Source organism: Sus scrofa, chromosome 5, assembly GCF_000003025.6.
Source record: "Sus scrofa isolate TJ Tabasco breed Duroc chromosome 5, Sscrofa11.1, whole genome shotgun sequence".
Classification (NCBI taxonomy): Eukaryota; Metazoa; Chordata; class Mammalia; order Artiodactyla; family Suidae; genus Sus; species Sus scrofa.
The window spans coordinates 16,467,460-16,491,202 of NC_010447.5; the positions used below are offsets into that span (position 1 = coordinate 16,467,460).

Genomic DNA, 23,743 nt, shown 5'->3' on the forward strand with positions numbered 1-23,743 from the left:
GAGGTCATCAGGCTCTGGGTTCTTTCTGTCCTCTGCTTAACCATCCCTGATCACGGTCGGAGATGGCCAATCACCACAACCCCATTTCAGCTGTCAGCAAGGGAGAAAAAGGGAGGACATGCTTTTTCCCTTAAAGAGCGGAACCAGGAAGTTGCATACATTCTTTCTGTCCAGACCGCACTGGCCAGAACTTAGTTATTTGACCACACCTAGCTGTGAGGGGACTGGGAAATGTGGTTCTTATCCTGAGGGTTTTTAACCAGCTAAAAATTCTCTTATGGAAGACAAAAGCAGAGATGATGGGGGCACTTGTCTCTCTTTAAACTCCTTGGCACACAAACTGCTTATGGTTGGCTTTTCTTTCTTTTATACTTGGCTTTTTGTATTTTTTCCCTCATCTTTCATGTTCTGTTAAAACATCATAATTGCATTCTAAAAAGAACTGCCTTAAAAAACACTTATTTCAAATAAGGGGAATAAGGAAAGAGTATTACAGATTTGCAACAACAGAATATTTTTTTAATGAAAAAATTTTAATAGTGAAGTTTTTTTTAATTTAAAAAATTTTTTCAGTGATTTTTATTTTTTCCATTATAGCTGGTTTACAGTGCTGTCGGTTTTCTAGCGTACAGCAAAGTGGCCCAGTCACACATACATTCCTTTTTCTCACATTATCATGTTCCATCATAAGTGACTAATACTTTTTTTTTAAATCTAAGTATGTAGCTCCTAATTGAACAAACCCAACTTTTGATTATTTCTAGCTTTTATTCTGGAATAATGGCTTTTTTCATTGCTTACACTACTATCCTTAGAAAGAATGTTATCCTGCTTAATATTCATATTTCCATGTCTTGACAGCTATCAGAGTTTATTTTTTTATTATATTCAGATATGCGGCAAGCAGTGTTTTGTTGTTTAGTGGGGTGAGGTTAGGTGTGTCTACTGGGTGTTTTGTTGTCATTGAGGGTAAGTGGCAGTAGTGGTGTTTTTTTCCTTTTAATTCCTAATTTTGATTGTGATTAGTACATTGAGTGAAGTACAGGAAATATCTGTGCAGACTCTGAAGTATTATTCCTTGTATTGTTGTCTTTGCTATTTTAGGAAGGAATTTGTTGTTTTTTTTCTCCAAGTGAAACTGCAGGAAAGAAGTAGATTTTTTAGTAGTGGTATTAGAGACTTAAGTATCTCTAGGGGAACAAGACACACACACACACACACACACACACACACACACACACACACACACACAGAAAAAAAAACCATTCTGTATCAGCCAAACCAAAAGTTATAGCTCCTAAACATTGGTGAATAGTCTATACAAAATTACAGGTCATTTGTGTAGTTCCCATTGTGGCATTTTGGCTCAGTCAGTTTAAGAAGCTGTAGTTGTCTCTGTGAGGAAATGGGTTCAATCCCTGGACTCACTCAGTGGGTTAAGGATCAGGCCCTACTGTGGCTTAGGTCACAGCTGCAGCTCGGATTCGACCCTTAGCTCGGAAATTTCCACATGCCACAGGTGCAGCCGGAAAAAAAAGAAAAAATATTATAAGGCATTTGTAAGAATCCTTAAGCAGTTTATCCTGGATCTTTCTTTCACTCTCCTTTCTTACCTGCTAAAAATATCAGCTCGAGGACAGCTTTCTGCTGCAAATTGTATAGCTGCAAAATCATTTTTTATTTTTATTTTTATTTGCTTGCTTAGGGAGCCTCAATTCCTAAGAGTATTATTAACATTTAACATTCATTCTTTTTGCTGAGGCTGCATTGAGGGGTGTGAGTTATTTTTATTTAATCTTTAAAAATAATGACCACCAGCTAGTTATTTTAAATTTTGCCACGGTAAAAGAGGAACTCGCAGCCTCATCTGGCTGTTTTTTATGAAAGTCTGATTCAGGGTGGACCCAGCTGGATTTAGGAACTCCTGTTTCTTCCTTAGATAGCTTTATCCTCTCCTTCTCCCCTCCTCAGCCTGTTGCCCTAGTAACCCATCCCTCTGTCACTCTTTGACCAGACCTGATCCCCTCCTCAGCTTCCATGTCAGCAAGTCCCCCAGAGCGGATCCGTGCACCATCCACAATCAAGGCTTCGTTTATAGTCTCTGCCCGGACCCCAGGCCTTTTAGGAGGAATGCCCAAGAAAATTCCAGTTTTCAGTGTTTTCTCTTCAGCATGAGCTCATCTTCAGGGCTCTTTATCACTTTTTTTTCTCGGCTTTTGTCTTTAATAGGTTTTGTTTTGTTGTCTTTAGTAGGTTCAAAGTGAGAAAAGAAAAGCAGGTATGGGATCAGGAGAGTTAGCCTAGCAGGGAACCTTTATATACCTTCCTCATCTCCCTTCCCCAGTTCCTTTAAGCACTTTTTCCTTTTGGAATCCAATTCTTTCTTGAGGGTTATGTGTTCTCCCATCCCAAGATGAATCAAGTCCTTTTCCCACAGAAACTTTGAAAAGTTGTCTAAGTTAGGTTGAGAGTATTGCAGACCATTTATTTGACAAATATTTATTATTGATTGATTGTTAATCAGTAAATACCTGCTAGCCTGGATCCCATCATCCTCCTTTCCCTTTTCTGTTAAACAACTCCAGCTCTAAATTATTCAACCACCAGCCTTCTCCCAGAGATTACTGGAGAAAATCACAAAGCTGGAAATTGGTGCCACTAAAAGTTCTGTTCTCCTGTTTCCTGGACCCTCGGACCCTTGGCAGGATCTGCCACACCCTCCTGTCTTTAGTTAACTCCCTTTGCCATTAGAGTAGCAGAGGTCCTTAAGTGCTTCCCCTGAGCTAGGAACTTTGCACGTATTATCTCTTTAGTCCTCATAACAACATGTGGATTCTACTCTTTGTTTTGCAGTTGAGGAAACTTGAGGCTTAGAGAGGTTAACTTTTTCAGACACAACTGGCAGAGCAGGTACCTCCTATTCTAGTGGCAACTCACTATCTTTCCTAAAACCCTCTCTTCCAGCTCTATGGTCCCTCTCAGCAATGAGCCTTGGAGAATCAGCGTTGACTAGTTAAGAACTAGGACCCTGGAGCCAGACCATTTAGTTTGAAGCTGACTCTCTCACAGGAGTATGTCCTTGTGCACGTGACTTAATCTCCCTGTGCCTCATTTTGTCACTTGAAAACTGGGACTAATAATAATACCACCCCATGGGATTGTTTTGAAGGTTAAGTGAGTCGATACATGTGAGTATTTTGATGAATGGTACCTGCTATAAGTACCAAATCAAAGCGGGGGTGGGGGGAAATAGATCAAACACCTTCACTCTGTCTCCTACACAAAAAGAAATTCAGAGGTCATCAGACCGAGCTCCCTGTCTCCTGCCCCGCCCCCAGCGTTCCCTCAACTGATGCTTATCCATCCTTATCTGTTTTCTTAGAGAAAGAGCTATCATTAAAGCCCTACAGTGCTTCCAATCTTTTATACACACAGAAAATGATATTTGTTCAATACAGTGTTTGCCTACGTGAGGTGACTGCCCCAGAGTTCCCACCTCCTCTAAGCTCTACCAAGCAGCCCAAGGGCTGAGGATCACCGTTTCCACACCCAAGAAGCACTTGCAGATCCAGGACACAGACCACATTCCCAGCAAAGGCTGACCCACTATGATGTATCCCTGTCCCCAGCTCTGGTTTCTATTCCTTCTAATCTTCTCAGGAACTTCAGTCCTTATCAGTTACCTTGTTCCTTGGCTCTGTTTGATCACATTGTTCTCCTGTTTAACGTCCTTCAAAGACTTTCTGTCTCATTTATAATAGAATCTCTAGTCCTGTGCATGGTCTCCAGGCCCCTGCAGAATCTGGGGGATCTGGGCTCCTGCTGCCTTCCTAGTCTCATCTCTCCCAGTTGGCTGCTCTGACTTTCGGCCGCTCCCTCCCAGACCCATCCCCGTCAAGGATGCACTTAGTACCACTGCAGGCCCACTGCCCCTGCCCCCAGCTCCTGTTTCATTTTCAAAATATTTTAATATCTTCTTTTTTTTTTTTTTTTTTTTTTGAAACATCTCAGCTTAAATGTCACTTCCTCAGAACAGCCTTCTGCAGCTGCCCAGACTAGGTCAGGTCCAGGGTTGCACTGAGCAGTGTGCAGCCCTTACCAAGTGTGTAACTAAGCCATTCATTGTGTGATTGTTTGGGGAATGCCTCTCTGTGCTGGAAGAGAATGTGGTTTACTTCATGACCATGACCCTGCATTTTGGGATCATGTCTGTCCTCTTCTGTGCCTCTAGAGTGGTGCTTTGTAGGTAGTAAGTTCTTAGTATTTGTTGAATCTGTGTTTCACCCTCTTTCTAATAGCTCTTTCTCTGTAGTATATAAATTTGTCCATCTTAAGGAAAAGAAAAAAAAGGCTCACTCTCCTTGACTCTAGCTGTCTGGAGGTGCTACCCATATCTCACTTTATAACAAAACATACTGAAAGGAAAAAAAAAGTTAATTGCATTTTACTGCTTATCCACTCTTTAGTACTCTAAATAATCTGCCTTTTTTTTCACTATTCCTTTAAAACTGTTCTTAACTGGGCTGCCGACGATCTAGCCACCAGATCCAAAAGATATTTTTCGATTCTGATTTTACATTTGTGACAGTATACATTCCTCCTCATCTCCTTCTCACTTTCCCTCCCCCTCCTCCTACCTCCTCCCCCTATTTCCTCCTGGTCTCCTTGCTGCGTCCCAGTATCATCTCTTTTTTTCCTCTGCTCATTCTTTAAATGTTAGTTTTCTCCAGGATTCCTTTTCTGGCCTTCTTCTCTTCTCACACTTGTTCCCTCTGCTGATATCATTCACACCCAAGCAGCTTTCAGCTCCCACCTCCTGCACTGATGGTGAGAATATATTATTTCGTTCCCAGATCTCATCTGTCCTGTTCCTACTATATACCTTCCCTTGGGTTTGACTGCCACACACAGCAGTGCCAAGCAAGTGGCATTCATCAAACATTGACCAAAAGCCGCTTTAGCGCTCATTTGATCCTCATTCCTACTTGTATGGAAACAGAATCAGAGCAGTATAATGGCTTGCCCCAGATTAGAGCACTAGTTTGGAGCAAAATAAGGAGGTCTCCTGACACCTGGAATCTGAGATCCAACAAGCCGATTATTTTATGATCCGTATTCCATAGCAGTGGCACAACTTATGTTTTTTCCCCTGTGCTCATTTGGTTTCCAGAGCACCATGGATTGCAACCAACAAAATTCTTCCTCTCTTAAAAATTTTCACACTATTGCTGTACTTGCAAGAGGATCAAAGAGATTTTTGATCCGTTGTTAATTTTATCTGCACCGTTGCTCAAGAATGCCTGGCACCATGCATTGTTTAATTCAGATTCAGTGAATAGTAGGGATGTTATTACTTATTGCCTAGTTTTTAAAAATTATTCTAGTGGGTGCTAGAATAAAGGCAGAGTAACTGAATATACCTGGCTGTTTTTGTAAGAAAGCATTTCCTAATTTTCTGAGAAAAATTAAAAGTCAGGTAAATGAAGAAGCTGTAAAGAAAATTACCTTTCTTTTCTTGACGCCCCCCGCCCCAGACATTTGCGGCTTTAGCCCTCAATTAAAATATCCATAGTCAGGAGTTCCTGTCTTGGCACAGCAGAAATGAATCCAACTAGGAACCATGAGGTTGTGGGTTTGATCCCTGGCCTCCGCTCAGTGGATTAAGGACCCATTGTTGCTGTGGCTGTGGCACAGGCCAGCAACTCTAGCTCCAGTTAAACCCCTAGCCTGGGAAGCTCCATATGCCACGGGTGTGGCCCGAAAAAAGCAAAAAAAAAAAAAAAAAAAAATAATATATATATATCCATAATCAGATGTGTGTAATCCTGTTTTGTGCATGATGACACTGTTTTATTTACATATGTTTACATATATTCATTTGAACTAATCTCTGCTTATTTCTGGTTTGGATATTTGTACCTCCTCTTTGATGTCAGTTTTCCCTCTTTTAGACTTGAGATCTACACCATGATGTGTCTTCAGAGACACTTAATGCACTCTCTCCTTTTAAAAATGTTTTAAAATTCTATCAACCCAGAATTTTCTAAATAACCCTTTTAAAGATAAAGTTAATGTTAGGACTTAAGGGTGGGGCTGGGGTGGTGTCAGCTAAAACTAGTCAAATGTGTGCTGTGTGCCAGGGACTTCTGCCTGCATTCTCTCTTTCAGCACTCAGTATGAGCACCTAAGGTAGGAGTTATTCCGGTTTTACCTATTATGAAACTAAGGCAGAGTTGTTCAGTAACTTGTCAAGGATCCAGTAAAAGGCAGATTCAGGGTCCAGACCCAGATCCAGGTCTGCCTCATGCTAGGTCCTGTGCTTTTTCTACCGGCTGAACCGCCCCCTGGGTTCCTTCTGTTCCGGTTAAACAGTCAGATTAAACATTCAGATCATTCGTATAGCAGATTTCCTATTTGCAGACATAGTTTTTCTAGTGGGCAAATGAACATACCTTTTGCATTAGATGGATTAGTTTAGCCAGCTGCCTGATGATGCAGCTAGATTTAGAGTTGGGTTTCTCAGTGTGTTTCAAGTGTTTTAACTCTGTTGCTTTTTATTTGTTTGAACTTGCTTGGTGCCTTAGGTGAAATACCATCTGTCAGAAGTCATATATATTTGACCTAGAAAACAGTACGGTGCAGCCAAAACAATTCGATGATTTGAGTCTGGGGAGAGAAAGCAGTCTGGGCTTATTCTCAAGTTCTTGATGTGGAAAATGTCTAGTTATTGTCCTAAATGAGGTGAGAGGACATCTACTGAGAATGGAAAAATTTGAATGTCCTGAAGTTAAATTCCCTTGAGACTCTTTTGTAAGATTGCGAAATTGAGTTAAAAGAAGAGAAGACTATAGCTTTGATAGGCTACCAGTTGAAGACTTTTAGAATCACGGATTGTTTTTCCAAAAGAAAAATTAGATAAAATAAAAATTCTCATCTTTCAGCAGATTGAAGTATTTTAACAGAGGTTTATTTCTGGCTAAACTGTGAAAAAACTTTGTACCTTTTCACCCTCTATCCAACATAAGATTAGTTCTTTCTATGTGTAGAAAGAAACTTAAGAGAGTTTTAAAAATAATTGAAGGTTTCAAATTATTTGGAGTCCTCTTGGCCACTTTTAGTTCAGATATAGCAAGAAAAATAGGTAGTGAAAGACAGAGGCTCAAATGCCGTGTGTCTGGTTTAAAAGGTGAGGCCATTGTTTTCTGTGATTATGAGCCTTTATTTTGTGTGTTTCTGAGCCTTCATACATAACCTCTGGAAGGAGGATGTTGGGAGGGTGGGTGGCTGGTACAGGTAGCTCATTGAATGGAATTGTCATTGTGAGGAGAACTTGATAAAATTTAATAATAGAAAATCTTTCTCTTCGAGCCACTGTCTCCTGCATATGATCCAAATCCTCTGCCTTTTTCAGTGTTGCTAAGATGGACCTCATTCACATTCTCAGCTATATTTTGGCTCTTTTTCTGTATCTACTTACTTCCCTAATGTATGAATAGACATAACCCCAGTCCTACTCCCTGTCTTTCTCTCTCTTTTTGTCTCTTTAGGGCAGCACTTGCAATATATGGAGGTTCCCAGGCTAGGGGTCAAATTGGAGCTGTAGTTGCTGGCCTACACCATAGGCATAGCAACACGGGATCCGAGCCGTGTCTGTGACCCACACCACAGCTCACGACAATGCCGGATCCTTAACCCGCTGAACGAGGCCAGGGATCAAACCTGCATCCTCATGGATACTAGTCAGATTCGTTTCCTCTGAGCCATGACAGAAACTCCTCTACACCCCATCTCTAGTCATAGCCAACATGTACTACCTTCCTGAGCTAAGATTTGCATGTCGAAGAGAGAATAGGTTTTAGAAACAGGTATAGATTGGAAGGTGATGACTCTAGAACCTTTTCTTCTCAGCCTCTCATTTCTTTCCTCACGGTTACTCCTTAACAAAACAGAGAGGCCACATTCTCCCTTAGCTGAATATTTAGTAATGATGTATAATCACATCTTGCTGACTGGTTTTTGGTTTATGTGTGTGTGTTTAACTCTACTTGGACAGTTTCCACAGTTGGCTGTCTTTTTTTTTTTTTTGTCTTTTTAGGGCCGCACCTGCAGCATATGGAGGTTTCCAGGCGAGGGGTCTAATTAGAGCTGTAGCAGCCGGCCTACACCACAGCCACAGCAACATAGGATCCGAGCCGCGTCTGACCTATACCACAGCTCACAGCAATGCCGGATCCTCAACTGAGCAAGGCCAGGGATCGAACCTGCAACCTCATTTTTCCTAGTCGGATTCGTTCCTGTTGCATCACAACAGGAGCTCTGACTGTCTCATTTAAAAAATGGTTAAAAGAGACATTTACCTAGAGCCCTGTTGCTGGCACATGGTGGTGGTGGTGGTGCTTAATGCGTTCTGTAAAGTCATCTCTATTTTGGAACGAGTCATAAAAATTATTTATCCTGTGTCGTTCATTTTATGAACAATAGGTTAGTTTTATACTTTCATTACATCTGATTTGGGGGCCACCTACAAATAAACAGTGGACAAAGCACAGTAAGAAAACACCGGAGACCCAGATTCTGGTCTAGCTGTGTATCCTTAATCTCTCAGTTTCTCGTTCTGTCATAAAGTAATGCCTTTTCTGTTTACTGAAAGGATTTGGGAGTAGGTTAAATGAATTATCAGAATATTTTGAAAAGTTAGAATGGTGGCTGTGTTATGTAGCGGCATTTAGTGAAGAGGAAAGTAAACTGATGACCCATAAGGTAAATATCAGCCCTAAATTTCAAGCATCTGAGGATCCCATGTTGCTCTTCCCCTTTGGCTGGGCCCGCAGAGCAGCAGTAGGGCCAGAGTCTTATCCTGATCATTGGATATTGAATTTACAGCCTTCATATATGCTTTTTGCTCCAAGCATGCCACTCTCACAGCTATGGGTTTGAGAAATTCTGTCTTCGGTTCAGTGTCTGTCTCTCCTGACTGTCACACTTCAAGACACAACCCAACAGCAACTTTTGTGAAGTCTTCCCAATCTTTCTGGAGTCAAATTTGGAGCTTTCTTCTCTCTTTTTTAATTTTATGGCTGCACCCACTGAATATGGAATTTCCCAGGCTAGGGATTGAATCTGAACCACAGCTGTGACTTATGCGGCAGCTGTGGCAATGCCAGTTCCTTTAACCCACGGTGCTGGGCCAGGGATTGAACCCACACCTCCTCAGTGACACGAGCCACTGCGTAGGGATTGTTAACGCACTGTACCATGGCAGGAACGGAGCTTCTCTCTGAAAATGAATGTAGTGTCATGTTTAAGAGGAGCCGTCCTGGAGCCAGGTCTGCCTGGGTTCAAATCCTGATCATAGCACTTACTAGGTATAACTGTGGACAAGTTGCTTAAACTTCCTGTGCCTCAGTATCCTCACCTGTAACAGGTCACCTGATAAGACTGTTATGAGGCTTTTTGAACAGAGGCTGATACATCATAAGCTCTTGAGAAGTGGTGTTATTTTCTTATTTATTCTTATTGAATATTATAATTATTTTTATCACCTCTTCCTCAGCACTTACATAGGACTTTGTACATAATCTCTAGTGTAGCACCTGTCACTTTTATTGTAAATTTTTGTGTAGACCTAGAACTTCTTAAAGGCATAGATGCTGTTTTACTCATCTTTGTTTGACGTTCTGCATGTCATCCAGAGTTTCTTTTTTTCTTTGTGGCATCTTCCAAATCCCCCCAGCCATTGCCACCATCCACTGAACAAGTGTGACTTGGAGGCAGGGCTGCAGTGGCACATACCTTTTTATTTCCTCTGGAGCAAAAAGAGTTTATGGCTGGAGCTATAATCTGTGCTCCATTCCACCAACATCAGACAACCACACGACTTGGTGACCCTTCAGAATTTCCCAAACCCTGTGTTTATTTAGCACTGAGTTGCTCAGGGTGCTGCCCAAGTTCGTCTGCGGGAATTTCTTAGCATTGCCCTGCTTCTTCTGAGGGAGAGACGTGGCCATACCACACAGAGCCAGCCGGCAGCAGCGGAAAACCTGTAAGCCACTAACTGGCTGCACCATTAGGAGTTCAAGTCCCAGCTCTGATATCAGGGAGAAAGACCAGAACCAAACCAAGCATCACCAGTCTGTACAGCTTTCCTTCCCCTACCCGGGGGAGAGCACGGCACTTCCCTCTGGGCTCCGAGTTCACTTGGTGTGCATCTCTCCATGGCTCTTGGCTGTAGAATATTTGTCATGCTTGTTTGCCTTGTCCCCTCTCTTTAAACATAGTTGCCCGCCCCTGCTCCCATCAGCCAGCAAAGGAGGCTTCAGTAATTGTTTGTGGATATTGGAACTTTCGATAGCCCAGAGCCCACGCTAAGTATTTTTAATCACAAATAAGAACGTTGCAAAGTAGGTATTATTATTCCCCATTTTCAGACATGGAAGCCAAGGCTTATCAAGAAGGTAAGGGCAACTTGTCTGGAGTCAGATGGCCCAGAAGCGGTAAGTCTGTGCTCCAGGCATGGCTGTGTTTAGCTCTTAGGTTCCAAACCACAGTAGGTGCCACCCCCCAGTGTAAATACACACTCCCCGACCGGCTCACCCACCTGTGGGACTATTCCTCCTGTCATTGCTGACCTTTAAGAGGCTCAGGTTGGCTGGGGGGCTCACACACACCCCCTTCCAGCCCCTCTGGCAGCCTGTCTGGAGATGATCTGAGGGCCGCCTGTGCCAGGCTGTTTTCATTGGTCCCAGGTGGCAAAGAGAGGCATTGGGAACGGATGTCCTTTCTGTTCCGCCCCCCACATGTAACTTCGGTAGGTATGGTATCAGCTGTCAGATGTGGTGGTGCTGAAGCAGCTAGACCATCTCAGGGCCCTTGGGTCTCCAACGGCTTAGGGCTGGACTCTTGGGTCCCTATCTTATCAGGCTAGGTGCCTTCACACCTGCCAGGTGCTGCAGACCCCAGGAGGTGGCTACTTTTCTAAGTGTTCTCTTGGGTGGAGCAATATGTTACCCTAGTGGGAGGGGAAGGCTAATCCTCCCCATATTTGTTTAGTTCTCAAAAAACTTGAACAACAGGTTTAACTTAGCTCTGTGCCATTTAATGCAAATTTTATACAGGTATAGTTATGGCACTCCTTTTCATTTTATGTGCCAGATGGCAAAAAATCTGTTGTGAGTAAGAATGCCTGTGGTGTGACTTGTGTCTGTGAGCTCAGGAGGCTCCGTGTTCTCCCCGGAGGCCGTGTCGCCGAGACAACCTTCTCCTCTAGTGTCCTTCTGGCTTTAAGTCAGCAGAACCGCCCAGCACACTCCAGACAGGATTCTCCAGTGCAGCCGTTTGCAAACTTCCTGATTTTTAAGCCTTATTGGAAGGCACCTGTTAGAAATGCGGGTATCTGGGTCTCAATCCAGACTTAGTGACTCAGAATCTTCATGGGAGGCGCCTGGGAATTTGTATTTTTACAAAGTTCCTAAGATGATTCTTAAAAATTGGGCAAATTTAGAAAGCACAGCTTTAGTGCGGTGAAAAGTGCTTAACTGCAGGTGGTGGGAATGCTGAGACACAGGCTGTAGGAGGCAGTGACAGCGGTGTGGGTAACACATCCGGTCACGTGAAATAACGGAGTTCTTTCTGTCTGGTCCTGCTCTCTGGCTATCTGGTGGAGTCCCTTCGCTCTTAGTGCCCAGCGATTTATGTACTATTCCTCTCTTGCTTTTCTGGCCACCTTTGAGGTCTAGCTGTCGGGTTTCAGTAAACTTTTGGTTCACTAAATTGCTCTCCTTGGGTGTTCTAGCTTCTGCTGACGTAAAGATCTCTTTTTCTCCCATTTCCAGTTTTCCACCTGAGCACGCATGTCTTTCTGATTTATTGTTCTCTCACTGCCTTCATTTTACCAATTCATCCAGCACTCATTCAAGTGTCTGTCGTGCCAGGCTGTAGGCGGGCTACAGAGATGAATAAGACACAGTAGCTGCCTTCAAGTGCACAATGTAGTAAGGACACAGATGTGTAAACAGATCATTAAAATACCAGTGATGTGCTAAGTGCCATCATGGAAGGGTATGCAGAGTTGTAGGGGCACCAGGAGGAAGTGACCATCAAGTGGTGGCCAGCATCACAGAGGAGGTGACTTTTGAGCAGGGTCTTGTACTCAGAGAAAAGGGAGGGGGATATTTGTAGGTGACATCACTGTAGTCCTCACATCTCTTTGCAGAGTGTCTTCTCCTAGGTCTCTTTAGTATCTGCTTGTTTATGGAATGAATGGAGCTAATTGTCATGGCTGAATTAGATTCTTTTAATTGATTTTTTTCTTTTTTTTTTTTTTTTTTTTCTTTTTTAGGGCCACACCCGAGGCATATGGAGGTTCGCAGGCTAGGGGTCTAATCAGAGCTATAGCTGCCAGCCTGTGCCACAGCAACATGGGATCCGAGCTGCGTCTGCGATCTACACCACAGCTCACGGCAATGCCGGATCCTCAACCCACTGAGCAAGGCCAGGGATCGAACCCAAAACCTCATGGTTCCTGGTTGGATTTGTTTCCGCTGAGCCGTGACGGGAACTCCAAATTCTTTGACTTGTTTCGAAACCCGAGGTGGTCGGTAGTTGATGTTCAAGATAACAAGTCTAGCGGTTTGTCCCACGACGACGCTTTATAGTGAACAGTGTCAGTGAGCCCTCTAAGCACTGAAAAAGCTTTTAAAGGCCTTTGACTTTATCAGATGTGTTCTGAGCCAGCAGTGCTGCCCTTCAGGGAGTGGGGAGCATGTGTGTGTGTGTGTGTGTGTGTGTGTGTGTGTGTGTGTGTGGAGTGTGGAGTGGAGTGGAGGTCGGGGAGCTTATAAGTGGGAAATGGAGAATGCTTTATTCTTTTGCAATAAAAGACATAATTTCCTGTCTCTAAGGAAGGTTTCCTTGATAGGCTCCTGCATCTCTGTTAGTTTTCTGCACTGTTAGGGATTACCTAAACTCTTTAGTTTGCTAATTTGACAAGGCTTGGTTTTTATTTCCAAAAATGCACTGTGGGTTTCTCTTATTTCACTAGAAAAATAGAGATGAAGAAGGGTCATTGTGATTAAATCTGTATGGTCTACTAAATAGTCATGATTGCAGTCTTAAAATGTTTATTGTTTCTTGAAATAATGGATGCTCATTGTAGAAAAATTAGAAAATACAGGCAAGCAAAAATGAAAAAAAAAAAAAAAAAGGCAAGCTAAAACCAACCTATAATCTTGCAAGCCATAGCTGACCACTGTTAATATTTTGGTGTATACAAATGCAGAATTCTCTTATGTATAAGGTATGTCTAAAATATTGTTATTCTAAAAATTGAATATGTCTAAACTGTGTAAACTCTTCAATATCCTGCCTTCTTTCCTTCCTTTTATAATGTGACCATGTTAACAAATATATGTCTATTGAACCATTCGTTCTTAACAAGAAAAAAAAACTTGATTGTTTAGATTATGCAGGTCATTCAGGCTTGGCTTTTTTTTTTTTTTAAATCAAACTCTATTAAAGTATATAAAACAAATGAAAACCCCCATAATCTCATTTCCCCCAATAATAAATTGTATAGATATAACATTCTGGATTATTTTCTCTATATATGCAAACATACCTATTACTATATATGTAATTATCTCACACAATTAGATCCTGTTACACCCACTGTTCTGCAACTTGCCTCTTATCCTTAATAGATTTTAGGCAGCTTCCTGAGCCAGTACTTTTGGAACAGGTGCATAATATTGTGTGGATCAGGGTTTCTCGTCCTCAACACTGTTGACATTTTGAACTGGATAATTCCCTGTCTGGGCCTGTCCTGTGGTTGCACGATGCTTAGCATCCTGCCCTCTATCCCTTAGGTGCCAGTAGCACCCCCTCCTCTAGTTGTGACGAAAATGTCCCCAGACATACATGGTCAGTTGTCCCCTGGAGGGAAGAGTCATTCCTAGTTGAAAGCCACTGATACAGATGGTCTGTAATATAAGCATCTACAGCCCTTCCAGTTTTTCCATTACAAAGAATGGGTCAGAGAATATTCTCATGTTGATTTTTGTGTACCTCTGTGAATTTTGTCTTTGAATAATTCTTAGAAGTGCAGTTGGTGAATTAAAATTTTGATAGAAATTGCCAAATTACTCCAGAGATTGTATCAATTTATTTTTCAACTGTATCCTGAACATGCCAAAGCTATATCTCTTTCTGAAGTTCTAGATCCATGTAGCCAGCTGTTGATTGGACATCTCTTCTTATATGTCTCATAGGCCTTTCCTAAGCTCAACTCTTTGTCTTCTTCAACCCACCAAACATATACCTTTTTTTTTTTTTTCTTTTTTTCTGCTTTTTAGGGCCACACCCGAGGCATATGGAAGTTCCCAGGCTAGGGGTCAAATTGGAGCTACAGATGCTGGCCTACGCCACAGCCATAGCAACGTCGGATCCTTAACCCACTGAGTGAGGCCAGGGATGGAACCTGCATCCTCATGGATCCTAGTGTTGGGTTTGTTAACTGCTGAGCCATGACAGAAACTCCAAACATAACACTTTTTTTTTTTTTTTTTTCCATATGTGCAGCATGCGGAAGTTCCCGACCAGGGATTGAACCTTTGCCACAGCAGTAACTGGAGCCAGTGACAGCTAGTAACTGATTCAGTGACAATGCTGAATCCTTAACCCCTGAGCATCAGGGAACTCCCAAACACATACTTTTTGCTGTGTTTCTCTGTCAGAAAATATCATGGTAACTGCCTGGTCAAGCCAGGCCAGAAGTTTTCTCCACTCCACACTGAACCAGTCATCAAATCCTATCCACTCTTCCTCCCTAGTCTCTCTCTTAATCTACTCACTGCTTTTCATCCTTCTCCCTCTCTTTAATATAAGCTCTTATTAACTTGCCCAGATGATTGTAGTGGCATTGGGGCAAGAACTAGTGTCTCTGGCTTCTATCCTTGATCCCATTTTCTTTGGAGAAAGTGACTTAATGTGCTCTGTGATCTGCGAATGTTACTTCCCTGCTAAAGCCTTTCCATCACCATCCGCTCCATCAGTCAGATGCTGAGGCCAACATAGATGACATTCACCCCTCGGGATTTCAGATTTCTGTGTCCATCAAAGTAGGCTTTTTCCCTAAGGTTGACTATAAAATAAGTAATAAATGTTGTAGGTTTGAATATTTAAATTACTTTTTATGCTAAATTTTTACTTTTTTTTTGGCCGAGCCTGCAGTATGTGGAAGTTCCTAGCCCAGGGATCAGACCTGCGCCACAGCAGTGACCCAAGCCACTGCAGTGACAACACCAGGTCCTTAACTCACGGAGCCACTGGGGAACTCTGCAATTTTGACTTTCTTTCTTTCTTTTTTTTTTTTTTTTGGTCTTTTTGCCATTTCTAGGGCCGCTTCTGCGGCATATGGAGGTTCCCAGGCTAGGGGTCGAATCGGAGCTGTAGCCACCGGCCTTCACCAGAGCCACAGCAACATGGGATCCGAGCCGCGTCTGCAACCTACACCACAGCTCACGGCAATGCCGGATCCTTAACCCACTGAGCAAGGCAGGGATTGAATCTGCAACCTCTTGGTTCCTAGTCGGATTCGTTAACCGCTGAGCCACGATGGGAACTCCAATTTTGACTTTTAAATAAAGTTTTCTCTGAATTGAAAGAAAATCTTTTTTGAAAACAGTGTTCTATCAAGTCATCTCACCACATGTATTTATTCCCCCAGCTTTGATTACTCACTGTCCCTTGAATGTCCTTTTGTTCTCCTGCCCTTCCTGTTCCTTTTAACTCTGCTCTCTACCCATCTATTTGCTGCCCTTTCTTTAGGACCAAGCATATTTCTTGAACTCTTCAGCCACACGGTTTCTCCTCTATTCATCAGTTTTATCCTTATTGCATTTATTGTATGTGTACTTTATGTATACTTTTTCACTTAACCTTTTGAAAAAGACATACATGTGTATAAAATAAGACAAACCAGTGAATCAAGGGGAGGGGATATGGGGATTTAGCTCCAGGTTCCAGCACAGGTCCTCAGGTGCAGGAAGGGCCTTTCAAATAGCCTTTCTCAGTGCCTGAACCTTGACTTCTCCCCCTTAACTAGACTTTTGATTTTATGTGGCTCTATGCAGCAGTGTAATTGAATACCTCCCAAATCAATTGCATTCATTTGGTCAAACTAAAACCTTGGCGAGAAGTTCATTTGTCTGCCAGCCTTGCTGCATTCCATTTTGATATATCTCAAATACCACAGAAACAAGGGGTGCCTAGGAACTCGGGGATCTCTGACATGGAATGCAGCATATTGCTCTACTAGGCTGGTGTAGGGACAAGCCCTGCAATTTTCCACCAGAAGTCAGCTCCAAGCCTGTGGGAAATCACACATAGCAAAATCCTTGGCAAAGAACTATACATTTTTTCCCCTACTCTCTATGTGGTAATTCTGTAACGCTCTGTAATTAATTTTATTTTTACAGTGAACCACAGAGTAAGAATAATGCATAACCTATTTCTGTTCTTGCTATTTTAGGGGACATCACACAGAAGGGATATGAAAAGAAAAGGTCAAAACTCCTGTCTCCTTACATCCCGCAGACACAAGGTAGGCAATGAGAAGTGGTTTAAACCTTTTCAGTATTTTTACACCAAAGAATGCTGTCTTACGGGAGATCTGTCTCTTTTGTTGGTTCCTGTTTTTTTCCCTCCCTTCCTCACCAGGGAAGAGAAAAAAAACAGAAGGAAAGAAAGGAGGAATTGAATCTTAATGGAGCATCTGCTGTGTGGTAGGCACTTTTTAAATACCCAAGGTCGTCACGTCATTTAGACAGAGCTTGGGTGATAGTGTGTCTCTGCATAGCTGACGTGATTCAGTGGCAGAAAATCCCAGGTCATGGAAAAACGATGCCTTATTTATGCCTGAGTACAGACTATGAGGAAGAGGAGCAAAGATGAGGAGGGGAGTTCCCTGCTAGGGGAGTGGCCTCACAAGTAAAGCATGGTCACTGCTGTGGCTTGGGTTCAGTCTCCGGCCCGGAAACTTTTACATGCTGCGGGAGCGGCCAAAAAAAAAAAAGAAAGAAAAAGAGGAGGGACGGATTTAGTTGCAAGGTAATCCAAGGATTGGAGGACGTGAGGAATTGGGGACAAGAACCCTAAAAAACACTTTAAAATTTGTTCATAGCCTGACTGACTTCTTTTGCAACGAGACTGCCATGTTCCTTATATATATCAGAAGGTCGTCACTTTTGTGCTTAATTCCAGAAGAATTGCTGGAACCTTTGCCTCTAGGCAAGGCTGTCTGTTTCTAAGTCATCATATTTTAAAAATTACTCAGCATCCAGGATTTCCTTTGATAGCTGTCTCTGCTTTAATCACTTTATTGTAAGGAATTTATTCTTTTATTTTTAATGTCCCCCCTGCAACCAATCTTCTCCTCCCTGCCCCCCCCCCCGACTATTTTTGTGCTTTTATTTCTGGACTATAAATCCTTTAAGAACTTTGGATCCCCCAGGGTTTGGGTATCAAGCCTTGCACAGGGTATGTAGTGTCTAAATATTTGTTGAATGAATAATGGAATAAATAAATGAATAATAGTTGTATACCAATAGACTTCGCTAAAGTCTTTGTTTTATTTCCTTCATTTTTCTTGGAAATTCCTCCCTGCAAAAACTAGTAAGTTAATGCAGTGGTAACCAATTTAAAATATCTTGACAGATGGATGTAGAAATGAATTTTGAGAGAAAAGAGGTAGAAATCAGGCTGGTGACAGCTAATGAAAAGCCAGCTTTTGCGGAGCAGGGTGTGACAGAGACAGGGAGTTTTCTGATTGGCTGCTTAATTATGGACCTGGCCCTGCCTCTGTGGGCCCAGAGATTTACTGTAGTCACTTTGTGTGAAAGCAGTCAGATCCTGAGAAAATAACTCCGTAAGGAATGTAACTATAAAAAGGACCCTGGGAGTTCCTGCTGTGACACAGTGGGTTCAGAATACGACTGCAGCAGCTTGGTTTGAGGTGGAGACACAGGTTCAAGCCCTGGTCTGGCACAGTGGCTTATAAAGGATCCGGTGTTGCTGCAGCTATGGCTCGGATTTAGTCCCTGGCCCAGGAACTTCCATGTGCCATGGGTATGGCCAAAAAAAAAAAAAAAAAAAAGGGTTGGGGGACCATGGTCTGTTATCTGTATTCAGGCTACATAGAAACCAAATCATGTTCAAAAGCCAGTTTATCAGTTTACTCTGAGAAACCACTGAGACACACTCAGGTCTGTGTGGCCAGCACATTCTTGCCCCATGAGCAGACCTGCAAGAGGAGCTTGGTCACACATAGAAGGTTGCTTAGTAAGCGTGAATTTGACAAATCAGATGTTTAATTGCAGCAGGCCAAGAGGATGCGACATAGCATCTCACAGAAGGAATGGTCTTGCCTGGGACCCCTTGGGGGCCTGAGAAGCCACTTGATGACAGCTCCTTTAGCTTCCTGCTATCATATTTCAGACTCGCCACATCTTTGCCCATCATGTTTATTGCCTCCTTCATTCTGATTGAAAAGGTGGTCTGTCCCTCCTAGCCAAGGGCAGTCCTTCCACCTGTGCCTTGGATCCCATCCCCTCCTTCCTTTTCAGAAACCTTCTACTAATAATCTAGTGACACCGAGGACAAGACAGAAGGGGTGAGCCTCCCCAGTGCAGGCAGTAAGCGGTGCAGTGTCTGCAGAAATTTTAAAAGCAGTAGTAAAAACCTACAAAAAGTTGGTCTGCTTTTTCTCGTCACCAAAGATAGCCATTCTAAATGCTGTAAGTGAGGAAATCTGCTGCTGAGGCGGACAGTTGCCTTGCCCCCTCCATATACCATTGCTGTCAGCTCCCCGTCTCCCTTGTACAAATCACTCCTTCTCAGCCAGATTCTTCCCCCCAGCAGTTCATCATGCTCATCACAGTTCTATTAAAAAGCAGAAACAAAAGAACTCTCCCTTCTCAACTGCTGCCATTTCTACCCTGTCTCCCCTTTGTGATCCGACTGCTCAGAAATGTCTTATTACAGTCCCTGTTCTCTCAATTCTCAGCCCACTCCAGTCCCTTCTGAAGCTATCATAAGCGATATCTCAGTAGCATTTGCCAGTCTACCTCTTGAAACACTTCTTTTGAAACACTCTCCTCATGTTCTAACCCCTCTCTTCTTGTTGCTCCTTGACATCTTTGCAGGCTCCTTCTCTCTGTTATACGGCAGAATTCTCAAGGCAAGTCCCCAAGCCCTCCTGACATCTCACTCTACTTCAGCGGTTCTCAAATTTGAGTCTACTGCAGCATCACTGGGAGACTTATTCATATATAGACTGTGGGCTTCCCCTCAGTGTTTCTGATTCAGTAGGTTCAGTCTGGGTCCAAGGGTTTGATTTCCGTTAAGTTAGCAGGTGACGCTAAGCTGGTGGTACAGAGAACCAATGCTCTGTCTCCTAGAGCTTTTCAGCCATACCTGTGGCTTTTATTTCACTTAAATACAAGTAACTCCCAAATATGTGTCTTCAACCCAGATCTACCCTGAGCTCCTGACTGTAGATACAACTGCATTCTTAACATCTCTGTTTGTCATTTCAGCATAGTGGACATATCCATTGAATTTATGACTTCTCCACACCGCACCTCTCACCAGCACCAACCCCTCCCTACAGCATATATACACTCACACAAAAAAATGACATCCAACATGCTCCCAGTTTCTCTCCCAGTTTTGCCCGTCTGAGTGAATAGAACTCACATCTATAAGTCCACTTAAATAGAGATTACAGACTTAAAAGTCATCTCAGCATCTCCTTCATTCCCCATTTCCTGTCTCTTACTGAGTTCTGTTTTTTCTTCATGAGTTCATGTTCATGTTACCGAGTTCATGTTTTTTCCTCAGTTTTGGTAAGCGTAAATTTTCTAGGAAATTGGCTGTTTTGTATAAGTTTTCAAATCTATTGTTAATGGCATTCACAGTATTCTCTTCTTTTTATCTTTAAAAGTTTTATTGAAATATAGTTGGTTTACAAGGTTTTGATAATTTCTGGTGTACAGCACAGTGATTCAGTTGTGCATGCACACACACCTATTCTCTTTCAGATTCTTTTCCAGGTAGATTATCACAGAGTATTGGGTACAGTTCTCTGTGCTACAGAGTAAGGTCCCTGTTGGCCACTCATTCCATATACCTCAGCGTGCATATGCCAGTCCTATGCTCGTTATTTTAAAGCCTTTGCTTTGTTTATATATTTTACTTTTATCTCTTCTCTTTTTTTCTCTTGAGCAGTCTTCCCAGGAGTTTGTCTGTTCAAAGAACAAGCTTTTGGGTTTGTTGCCTTTTTTTTTTTTAGTAAGTCTTTATTTTCTAATATATCACTTTCCGCTCCTATATATATTTCTTTCCTTGCGTTCTTTTTCTTTACTCTTTTGTTCTTTTTCTAAATTTCCTAAGTTGGATGCTTAGGTTTTCTGTCTTCTTTAACTAAGGTTAGTATTTCTCAGTTTGACTATAGAACAGTCAGAGAACATGACTATTCAAATTCAAGTCACAATTAGAATCTTAATTCTCCTCCCAAACGACACAAAGACTTTAAGAACAAATGCATTTTTAGTACCAGCTTGTCTAAACACCCCTCAATGTATTGGTTATTATTGTTTTAAATAGTTAATAGTAGTTAATACATGTTTTCTTTGTTCACTGTTCTTCTGTATGTTTCACTTCTTCCTCTTAGTTCAGTTTCCTTCTTTCTTAAGTCCATCCTACAGTAGTTACATATTTTAATGAGGGTTTGTTTGTTTGTTTTTGCTTTTTAGGGTGGCACGTGGGGCATATGGAAGTTCCCAGGCTAGGGTCAAATTGGAGCTGCAGCTGCTGATATGCCACAGCCACAGCAACGCAGGATCCAAACCAAGTCTGTGACCTACACCACAGTTCACAACAACGCCGGATACTTAACCCACTGAGTGGGGCCACAGATCGAACCTGTATCCTCATGGATACTAGTCAGGTTCGTTATTACTGAGCCACAGTGGGAACTCCCTTAAGAGGGTTTCTTTTCCTTTTTTTTTTTTTGTCTTTTTAGGGCTGTCCCTGTGGCATATATAATCAGCTACAGCTGCTGACCACAGCCATAGCCACAGCCACAGCAACACCAGATCCTAGCCATGTCTGCGACCTACACCACAGCTCACCACAACACCAGATCCTTAACCCATTGAGCAAGGCCAGGAATCGAACCTGCGTCCTTATGGATGCCAGTTAGATTCATTTTCGCTGAGCCACAATGGGAACTCCAGTGAGGGTTTTTTAATGGTAAAAATTCTCTCAATTCGTGGTTATCACTTTCTTTGTCCGTCTTTGTTCTTGAATCTATTCATGTCTTCCCCAGAAGTGGATTCTTTTTTAGTGCTGGATTGTATCATATAGATTCTGTAGCAAATGAAGCGATTAGCCTTTGGCATTTTTACCCAGTATATCTTTGTAGATTTTGAAGAAAGCATTTAGTTTGATTTAATGCAGATTTTAAACTAACTGAATTATAATAATGCTTGGTCTAGAATTAAATGAAATGAAAGTCATTTTAACACATTTAGTTGGAGTTTCCTGCTAGAGGGATTCAACCCTTTTCAAATTCTGTTACCTCGTTAGATTTCATTTCCTCCAGTTGCAAGGTGCTTCATTGTGAGGGTGGCTCCTTGAGTGTAGTTTATATAAAAGTAAAGTAATATTCTCCAATAATCTCTTTTTTAAAAAAATTTTTTCCTCCTCCCATCCCTGCTCTCCACTAATCTCTTTTGAAAGGAAAAATTAATACTGTGTGCAGCATTGTATTACTAGAACAATTGTACACAGCTTATCTAAAAATTTACTGAATGATTTTCTGTACAGAACTGATCTGGAGTTATCTTGGGTTGCATATTTATGTATGTTTAGATTTCTTTTCTCAAATGTTACATAAATCTTTAAAATAGGACTTCAGAAAAAATTTAACAATGTAACACAGAATGGGGAAATATGGAAGAGAACACAAGCTTGAAGAAAATACTGGGTGAAAATTGAGTAAGGACAGTTTTGGTTAATAAGTTCAGTTTAATTTTCTGTCATCACAGGGGTTAGAGTCTTAAGTCACAGTGTAAAATCTAATGTGTCAAAAATTGCCCTTGAAAATTACTTAAACCTACCATCATTAGAACTGATTTTTTTTTTCTCTTTCTTCCTTCCTTTTTTTTTTTTTTTTTATGGCCACACCTGTAAGCATATGGAAGTTCCCTGGCCCGGGACTGAATCCAAGCCATAGCTGGGACCTACCCTTCAGCTGTGGCAATGCCAGATTCTTTAACCCACTGTACAGGGCTGGAGATTGAACCTGTGTCTCCACAGTGACTTGAGCCCTTGCAGTTGGATTCTTAACCCACTGTGCCACAGTGGGAACTCCTGTCATTTCTTTAGTATAAACAAAACCCAAACCTTACCTGGCATTTAAGGGCCATGCTGTATGAAAAATTCACTCTTTTTTTTTTTTTTCCTTCCTTTTTAAGGCTGAACCCCCGGCATTTGGACGTTCCCAGGCCAGGGGTTGTATCAGAGCTGTGGCTGTGGGCCAGCACCACAGCCAGGCAACTCGGGATCTGAGCTGCGTCTATGACCTCCACTACAGCTCACTGTAGCACCAGATCCTTAACCTGCTGAACAAGGCCAGGGGTTGAACCCACATCTTCATGGATACTAGTAGGGTTCCTTTCCTCTGAGCCACAAGGGGAACTCTGAAAAATTCACATCTTGATAAAGGTTAAAGTCGTACTCACTGCTCATGATGCTGTCACTATAAGAGGCATCAGAGAAATGAGGGTATGGCAGGTTCATATCTCTTCATTCTGAGCCATATGCTCCTCGAAAGGAATATCTTTCAGTGGCTGGAAGCTACTAGAGCCTGGATATAAAGCTTCCCACACGCCTCACTTAGCAGCTTTGCAGGGAGAAGAGGCTAGAAATTAACTCTGTTTTGGCATGGTCCAAAGAATTGAATTTTAAGACTACATACGTTCTCCTATGTAAATGAGTCCCTCTTGGCCACTCTTGGAGTTAGGGTAAAGTGGAAGATTTTGTGTAGGGAGCCAGCTTCTCCAGATTGATCCTGTAGTCTCATCTTTAAGATGCTTCAGATATAAGTAACTGATTAATTCCAAATAGTTTTAATAGAAGAGAGTGTATTATGATGATCTAGAGGTTGCTTACAGAACCTCAGGTTGGCACGTACTTACTAAGTGCTTTCTGTGTTCTGAGTACAGTTGGGACACTAAGAAGTAGCCAGCATTGGACATGACAAATTGGGGATCCCCCTCCCCTGGCTTGCTCCCTCAATCTACTAGGGGTTTGCTCAGCTAGGACTAAGACAAACAAATCTTCCTTGACCAGCTGTATCACAAACAGTGCTCACTCCCATGATCTGAGTTACATTTTTTTTTTTCTTTTTATGGCAGCACCTGTGGCATATGGAAGTGCCTAGCCAGGGACTGAATCTGAGCGGCAGCTGGGACTCGAGCCGCAGCTGCACAATGCCAGATCCTTTAACCCACTGCCCTGGCTGGGTGTCGAACCTGTCCCTCCACAGCGACCTGAGCCCCGCAGTCAGATTCTTAACTCTTAAGAATTATGGGAGTTCCCGTCGTGGCTCATCTAAAACAAATCTAACTAGTATTCATGAGGACGCAGGTTCAATCCTGGCCTCGCTCAGTGGGTTGAGGATCTG

At 42.3% G+C, this 23,743-nt stretch overlaps 1 protein-coding gene across 1 annotated transcript in view; it reads left to right on the top strand.

The window, feature by feature from the left end:
- DIP2B (disco interacting protein 2 homolog B) overlaps positions 1-23,743 on the top strand; it is a 230,434-nt gene that overhangs the window by 94,433 nt on the left and 112,258 nt on the right. The window contains 1 exon segment of the mRNA XM_021091658.1: positions 16,526-16,597. Within this exon segment, the coding sequence (XP_020947317.1) occupies positions 16,526-16,597 (72 nt within the window).